At 40.8% G+C, this 9,003-nt stretch overlaps 1 protein-coding gene across 2 annotated transcripts in view; it reads right to left on the reverse strand.

The window, feature by feature from the left end:
- gpm6bb (glycoprotein M6Bb) overlaps nucleotides 1-6,470 on the reverse strand; it is a 30,016-nt gene extending 23,546 nt beyond the window's left edge. For both annotated transcript variants that reach the window (XM_030757376.1, XM_030757377.1), the window contains exon 1: nucleotides 6,318-6,470. In XM_030757376.1, the coding sequence (XP_030613236.1) occupies nucleotides 6,318-6,321 (4 nt within the window). In that variant the 5' untranslated portion in view covers nucleotides 6,322-6,470. The remainder of the gene's footprint in view (nucleotides 1-6,317) is intronic.
- Nucleotides 6,471-9,003: the final 2,533 nt, after the last annotated feature.

The following is a 9,003-nucleotide window of genomic DNA, read 5'->3' on the forward strand; positions in this document are numbered from 1 at the left end:
TAGATCATAAATCATATTGTGCTTTTCATGTCTATAGCTTTGCATGATTTTATGATTATGAAAAAAATAACTGGCTGTCTGAAGTGCTTTGCTTGGCACTTTGTTTTTGGAGATATGGAGCGTTCGGTGCAGCCGGAAACCAGATGAGTTACTCACATATTATTGAACACATTCATATTAAATTAACACCAATAAAAGCAGAAATATTGTCCATGAAAATGTAAAGCATATAAATACAAGCCATATGACTAGGGGGGTCTATTTCATTACACATACATCAAGTATTTCATACATTTTCACACACAAACACATGAGATTTCATAGGTTCAGTTGCTTAAAGTTTACTTTGTATATTGCACATGATTTTTCCAACATTATTTTTCCATCTTCAGCTGTGGTCGAGATATGGTTGCATTATTGTTTTCCCATATGGTAGAGGCCAAAAGCTAAGATGACTTATGAGACCTCTCAGTGGTGTAGCTATAATATTCATACAGTGAACTGATCTCTTCTCTGGTCTGCGTGTGGTTATGGGGTCAAGCAGTTTTTCAGACAGAAACATCTGGGATTTCCTCTCCCCTGAAGCTGCTGTTTGCCCCCCCCCCCCCCCCCCCCCCCCCATATAGTAAAGCTACGAGTGGCATCTTGAAAAACAATGAAATGTGCACATGGACATGCTCAGCTACTCAAGTTGTGTAGTTCAAGTTGAATTAATGTCAAATCTAGAATTCAGCAATTTAGTCAAATTGAAATCCATCCTCTCAAACCCCCAATCAGTCTGTGTCTGCGAAGAAAAAGCCTTTCCAAACATTCTCCCCAAGCTATTGGGTTTCCTGCAGCTGTCGCTTTACAAAAGCTCAGCCATTGCTGATTTTCATCTGCTTGGCAGAAGTGCCTCTTCCTGTCTATCATGCCTTTCTCTGGAGGATAATAAGCACACAATGCAAAGTCTCACTTGGAAATCTTTCACTTGGTCAGGAAAATGATTCCTGGCAGGAGAGAATGACTCCTCTTTTATCACATGTGGCACCTAATCAAAACAACATTAGCACAGAGGAGTCATGTGCATCTCCTGTATCTTACATAAGCAATATGCTTTGAAAATTTGCTTCAGCAAGATTTGCTTCTGTAACAGCAGCATGACAGTAAAATTTGAATATCTTAAATATGATTTTACACATAATTCCAAAACACAAAGAAAAAGTCATAAGGGATTGCATGAGTATTCATTTAAATTCCTGATTAATTCATCCCAAGCGTAAGCACTTGGCTGCACCCCAGTGGTCCCAGGCTGTCTGCCAGGGCTCTTCATATGGTGAGCATTTCTCATTGGTGCACTGGGGTACCCCAGATGCTTTTGTCTTACGGTTGTTTAGCAGCTGCGTAAAAGCACTGAGGACAAAGGCCTATCTGTGGAGGGTTGAATACACTCAGTGGGCACACAGCCAACAGCTCAACCCTGTAGGCTCCCACAGTTGAAAAGCGGACTAATGTATTCAACTCTCACTTCTGACAGATGATCTTAGAGGGAAATTAGCTGGAGGCACCTTTTATTTCTTTTCAGTTCATCTAAATAGTTTTTTGCAATTTTAGGAGACACTGACCCACTGAAAAATTTCATCTGATTTTTTTTTTTTGTCCATATTGTTCTTCTTGATGAAGTTCCACAAAATTTGGCTTGTTAGCACTAAAACCATACCTTGGCTCTTGCCCAAGTGATAACCTCTGGAGGTGGAAAATCGAGCCAACATGGAAATCTCCAGTTCCTCTAATGGCCACAACACTGGCTCCAAAAGTGTCATTTAGCACTAATTAGGAGATATGGGCATTCCACCCATATGGTTTATGGAGACAGCTCACTGACCAAGCTCACTAGTTTGATAACTTGTCCAAATATGGTAACTTCTGCCTCCAAACATGTCTACAGAGTTTTAATATCTTATTAAACAAGACAAATTTGTTTTAACCATGGCCAGCCATGGTTAAAACAAATTTGTCTTGACTCACAGAAGCCACAGTGAATGTGAAAAAATCCTCGAGGGTGGAGTGCTTAGAGCAATTGCGGCACCTGACAGCAATCTGAGAGCAAATTGTTTATAGCTGTTCCAAATTGCCACAAGCAATGTTTGGGTGAAAAGCTGCAGTTTAGAGACAAAATAAGAAGTACAGGTTTCAGATGCTGTTTGAAACCTACACATGCCTAAAACATTTGTTGAGACCAAAAATAGTTCTGTCCAAAAAACTCAAGATACAACATACATACAATACAAATACATGTGTTTTGTGTGTTTGAGCCCTCCAGTTTGGCACTTCCTGGTCTAAGTGCCTGATATGGCTTCTAAAACCAGTCTGAATGCAACCTTTGAGTGCATGTCCCGCCCCAGCATTTAACCTTGGTGGTCAATCCATGACTCTAAGCACCTAGCTCATATCTCATCAGTCAGAGTTTAGCGCAATTAGCTAGCATAGGCGTCTAGCCTTAGGCATACTTTTCTGTGTAAAGCAATCAGTTGCCATTCCACCTCACTTGTATTATGATCTATTTACTTCTTTACCCATAACTGGCATAGAAAATTGATCATTCTGGGAAAACACTGTTAACTATTTAATCAGTGTCCTGATCATGTGACACATAGAAAGCGTATCAAAGCACATGCAGTGGGTGTTTTGTTTTATTTATTTATTTTGTTGTCCTGTGGAAAATGTGGCTATCTAGAGCAGTACAGTATGGTTTACTGTAGATAGCAGAAAATACTGCACTGGAGCCAAATGCCTATTGGATCAATGAGTAAATGTTCATCAGCTGCAGCGTCTCTTTGCTCTCCCTGACCCATTATCTCCCAAAGGCCTTCTGGAACAGTCATCTGACTCTGAACAAAACAGTGATACAGACTGCTACTCCACTGGCAAATATCTCCTCTACACTCTGCGTACAATCACTAATGCCAGCATAAAGCATTTCCAATTTAACTTTGTTAATCATGGGTGTCTTTCTGAAGTCCAGCAGATAAGATAAAGGCCAGGCTGTATCCTTGGCATATTTTTCCAACACTGTTGCTTGTGCATATCTGAAAAGCTGTGGGGTTTTTTTTCTTTTTGTCCCTGTACATAGAGAATATTTTCAATCCCATACAGTTTTTAAATCATCTGGACAATTACCAAAGATGCTCAGTCATATGCTTCACCAAATGGAAAGCAGCCCAGAAATCATGTAACTATGACAGCAACTACCTCATTATGGAGGGTATTCACAGTAATTAAAGATTGCAAACTGAAGACAAAGGATATTTAATTACTGATGGTGATATAAAATGTGGGATTAGTTGTGAAGGGTGAGCTCAGACTTTATATGGAGAGAGCTGCACTTCAGACTCGGGAAATCCATGGTGAATTAACAAGAGAATACTTTTACTTACATAAGCAAACACAAAACAGCAAAGTTCAAATTTGCTCTCAGCACTCTTTGAACATCTTTGCGGTGACTCATTCTTCCAGTCCTGTGTTTTTTTGGGTTTTTTTCCCCTCTGCATATCTTGGGAACAGAAGCATGTGTATGTGACCACCAGTTTGCCTCGATGCAGAATGACCATGACTCAACTAAAAGTAGGGGAAAAAAAATCTGACTTTGTTATTTCTCAACCACCAGCTGACAAGTTGTTGATTCCAAAAGTGCAATAACACCTCAGCTGGCACCGCATTAGCAGTTAAAGGGTCTTTCCTCTCCTCAGACTCCGGATGCAAGGTCACAGCACAGACAGTTCACCATGAGTTTGTGACAGTGATCACTGCTGATGTGTAATCAGACACTTTCCAGACATCCCACATCTGATGCAGCCAGAGCGGACACAAGACAGGCAACATGTCAGACCCAGCTCCCGTGTTTTTGGGTCACCAAAACACAGAATCGATTCGATTTCAGCTTGAATTCTTCCTGAAAGTGTTAACTGATCTATGTGAGTCAGTACCAGCTGATCCATAAAACTACAGCAGACTTTAACTAAAGACACATTTAAAACTGTCTGCTGTGATTACCTCTTCTTTTCTTGACTTTCTCAATAACAGTGATGTAACATTTGGATCTGGTTAGCATCCAGCCTTGATGAACTTTTCCACAAGGCCTCCACAGTGAAAACAGAACACAGGACCTAGAAGCTTCATGAGATTCCATAATGAAAAAAAATGTTTTCTTCCCCTTTTTTTCGCCTTCAGAATCAGGCTCCAAGAAGAACAGACAGTGTTATGTTAATCACATAAACTGCAAAATGATAAAATGTTTTTTTTTTTTCCAAACTTAAACCCCTCTAAAACATTTAGTGAAAAATAAAAATAATCTATGTTTGGCATATTTGTTCATAATAGCTCAAGGCCTATAATCTGCAGCAAAGAAAGGCGACCAAATGTCTGTGCAGAACATGCTTTTCTTGCTACAATGTGTGTGCGTTCATCACATACGAGAACGAAGTTTATCATCTTCATGCCAGCACTTTCTCTTCAGATGTTTGGCTCGGTGATAAATAATCAGCAGAAAGGACACCACAGTTTCTTCCTGTTTAGTTATCAAGGGAGCTAATGGCAGCCAAGTACTTCTCAGTGGAGTAATAGTCCCAGAACTAACACCAAAATCTTAACAAGTTATTTGTGGAAATGGCTTCCTGTCTTCCTCTGAATAGAGCTGGACCAAAGCCAACTCATCCTCCCACAGACCTCACACAGGCCAGTTCACTGTTAAAAATCGTTTGGGGGCAAGGACAGAGGAGAATCTCTCTGAAAAACATGTCAGGTGAAGGTCATCATAAAAATCAAACCAGACATTATTAGTTACATGACCACTGAGTGACCCACACACCATAGACTTAATGATATCTTCTTTATTTGAGACTTTGCTGTTTCATGCACACAGGTAATCCAGTTTGAGTCTGCAGTTCTACTTCACATGAAACAAAGCAAATCACTGCAGAGGAGTACAAAGCACTCCACTGATTCAACCAAAGGGGACTCTTGCAGCATTTAAGAAGTCCCCAAATCAATCTCCTCACACACACAACAGGCTGCCATGTATTTTCTGAAAGGGCCAGAGAGCATATTTGAATATAAAATGGGAGCTTGAGCTAGTGGACAATGCATAAAGGTTGATTGCCATGCAGAGTAATATCCTCTGTGAGACACTGAATAAGGGTCTGTGGGGAATTAGTTCACAGGGCATCCGCTAGGCAACTCGCAATTCAGTGAACTTCTCTCTCTACATTAAGAGCCACTGAAGTCGCACAAAGGAGCAGCTCCAAATTAGGAGCACAAAGGCGCTTCTGTGATAGCTTCAGAGCGAATTAATGAGCACTGATACACATTCTCACACAGTGTCCTTCACTGGCCTCAGCTGCACTGTGACAAACAACACATGGTATTAAATGCTGCGCAGACCAAATCCAGTAGATCAAAATGGCATTAATAATTACATTTATTTATGCTGTTAAGATCCAGTGCAGGCTGAGAAAATCTTATGAGTAAAACTTAATTGTTTTGGATGTGTTGCCAGTCCATTTGGTTCACGATTTATCACAGTTTTAAAATTATTGAACATCCATGGCATGAGCACCTCATTCCTCCCACGAACCCCCAGCCCCCAGGTTGCGAGCACAGATGGCAAACACTTGGTACTGTCTCAGCTCAGCCCTTCAGATAGCAATTACAAGCTCTGGCATGACACAACAGTCGATCATGGGGCAAGTGACAAATGCAATATGCTCATTCTTGTACATTTTAATCAAGCTTTGCCATTAAAAACATGCCGAGCTGTTTGGATGAGAGACAAGACACCAATAAAAGCTTTTCACCTCAATCACTGTAACCTGATCAATGACTGCTGACCAATGTGATCATCAAGGACTGATAATGAAGGGCGTGGCCAAGTGAAAACTTTTGATCATGTTTTCCCAAATAGTTCCGCTCTAAAGCACTTTTAAAGTTGAAAGAGAGACAGTGAAGGCAGCAAACTGAACCGGACTTAACACCTCCGCAGACTCGTTCAGAGTTGACTGCAGGAGTCCTGACAGTCTTAATCTCTCTAATCGCTTTCCTCAAGTTGCTTCAGCAGGCTGCTCTAATGCCGATTCTCATGAAACCGGGTCAGGTAAACAGGCTTCTTCTGTGGCACTAGACTACTAGTAGTTAAAGTTCACTTCAGCTTACTTTAAAACAATTGATGCGCCCCGAAAGTTAGTGCCAAGTATGTACTGTGCTGTCATCACAAAAAACAAAAAACAAGGCGTTGATTACATCCGTCGTTCAGCTACACCGGAACATCTGTTGTTAAAACTTACCCATTTTTCTAAGTTTTCCTCAAGCGTCCGAAGTTTCGCTATCAGATGAAAGTTGAGCCCCAGCTACACTGATGTTGCGTCCTGGGATGCACACTGACCGCCTGGCTGCTCCAAAACTCAACTGCGTCCCTCTGGAGACAGCCTAGCTTACGTCACCACAGAGGGGATTACTGATGGGAGGACGGAGCTCGCTCAGCCTGCCCCCACCCTCATCTCTCCTCAGTGCTAAGCAAAAAAAAAAAAAAAGTTTGCTGTTTACTCATCGTGAGCAATATTAACTTGAAGCATGTGTGTACATTGCGCATACAGTGGATGTGAGTGGGTTATCACAAACACTGTCGTGAAGTTGATCAAATAAACTCGCTTCAATCATGATTACAACCTGAAACTCGAGGAGAGGGTTAACTATTAAGCGCAAAAAGCCAGAATAAAGGGCTTTTAGGTCTAAATAGTCAAACTTTTGTTTTCTTTGTTTGTTTTTTTTCTGCCTCTTATGTACCCGGGTACAGAGCTAATCACTTATTTTTCAGAAAAGTTAAAGGACACCTCTACGGTCGTTGAACAAAACTTATTGTTGCTCTTACAGTATTTTTCAAAATCACCCTAAATTTAGAGAACTTACGGGCTTTTCAAAACGCATGAGGAAGTGACTTTTTAGAGAGAAAATAAGAAAAGATGATTAGCAATGTAACTGTAATAAATGGTCTCAAGAGCTGAGACTACATGACCTGGATCACTGAGAATCTACACAGACATATTGTCATAAATGAATATTTTGCGCATCCTCTTAACGTTCCTTCAATCGATCCCTGTGGCACAAAACGTATATAAAGCATACTCAAAGCATTACTCGTAGTATTTATTTTGAAAACAGGCTTGGGTGCATGAGAGCTCTGATTTCAAAGATACACGTTACACTCGACATTTATTCAGAGATAAATAGCGGCCTCTCAGAAAGACGGGGCCTTTAAAGAAACAAAACCATCACCCTCACTCCAGTGGACTGGCATCCGGTATCCAAGGAGGTCTGAGCACCCCCTAATCCAATCCAGTCTTTTCATTGGTGGCCAAGTGGGCAATTCTCAATGGTTTGTTTCATGGTCAAACAGGGCATCTTCCCAACATGGCAAACACAAGAGTAGCCGAAAGGCAAATATTTAACAGGTCAACCTCACAGCTACAAAGAAAATATCCTCCCCTTTTCTCACTAAATATTATTCATATTCACTTCACTGTACACTTTTTTTTTGTAAAGTGTACATTTGCCAAAAAAGTCCACTAATCTTTAAATAATTGTCTTTATGTGTGCACATTTGTAGTGAGTAGGTCTTCAGATCTGCAGAAAACATTTTTGGCTGATATAGCATGAGTTTGTGTTCATGAATCTGCATTATCACAAACCTGAACTGCCCCAATCACTTTGTGTGTGTGTGTGTGTGTGTGTGTGTGTGTGTGTGTGTGTGTGTGTGTGTGTGTGTGTGTGTGTGTGTGTGTGTGTGTATGCGTGCGTGCATGTGTGTGTGTGTGTGTGTGTGTGTGTGTGTGTGTGTGTGTGTACATGGGCTGCGTGTCAGTGAATAGATGATCTGCATGGGAAACTTCCAGCACTGTGCTGGCTGTTACAGCAGGCGCAGCAGCTGGCAGACAGCATGCATGCAAATGTTATTAGGGCTTACTGTATAAAAACAACACGCACAATGCCTTTTCATTTGACGTTAGAGTACATCTGGCCATTCCACTAACAAAGTGACCCACACAGGATATAACATTTCACTTTATAGGTGGATACTGTAATTTTCAGAAACTCTCACTGTTTACTGGGTTGTTCAATATCTTTTGCATTTTTTTTTTTTTGGTTAGTTTTGTGACTAGTGCTCAACAAATGTCCATTTATGTTACATTCTGAAAATAGTGTGGGAGTTAAACTGGACACTCAGTAGGTTTTGCTGTCCAGCACAGAGGACCTGGATGGATGAATTGGTGCAATAATAAGATGTATGATGCAGACAAAGCATCAGGGTTTTTCTAACCAGCCAGGTAATGTAAGGAATCACAGCTGAAAACCCAAACATTTCTTGAAGCAATTTTCTCTGCTCTAATTTATGTTATGTTCCTAATTAAGGATAAGCACAGTGAAACAGGGCTGATAGCAGTCAGCAGAGGCAAATTGAGGTAATCCTCGAGCGTCTAATTGCAAATAAAGAAAAGCGGCTGAAGCGCTGTACCAAACACAACAGCCACCATGGTTACAAACCACAGAGAAAATGGCAGACACTGTGAATGAGCTCAAAATGAGAGGCAGTTTAAAGCACTCTGAGAGTGAAGCTGGCATCCGTTCGACTGTTACATGACTTGGTTGAACAATCTGGGTCTGCGAGGCGTTCCTTAATGTGCTGCATAGCATAATGTGAATGATAAAACTCCCTGCTCAAGTTTTCAAAGGATTACAAAGTTTCCCCCTCTGTGGAAAAAAAGACAGTCCAGTAATGAATGTTTGCTAAAGACAGTTTAATTGATTACGTCAGTTTTTCCAAATTCTTTTCTGAGGTTATTCAGATGGTAAGAAAGCTGCAAACATTCAGTTCCTGCACACACTTAAAAAAAAAAAAAAAAAAAAGAAAAGGTTCAGTAACATTAGCGCACAAAAACTTGTTCCAGCTGAAGTATTTTGTGGACTAATCTGCGG

Source organism: Archocentrus centrarchus, chromosome 21 (assembly GCF_007364275.1).
Source record: "Archocentrus centrarchus isolate MPI-CPG fArcCen1 chromosome 21, fArcCen1, whole genome shotgun sequence".
NCBI lineage: Eukaryota > Metazoa > Chordata > Actinopteri > Cichliformes > Cichlidae > Archocentrus > Archocentrus centrarchus.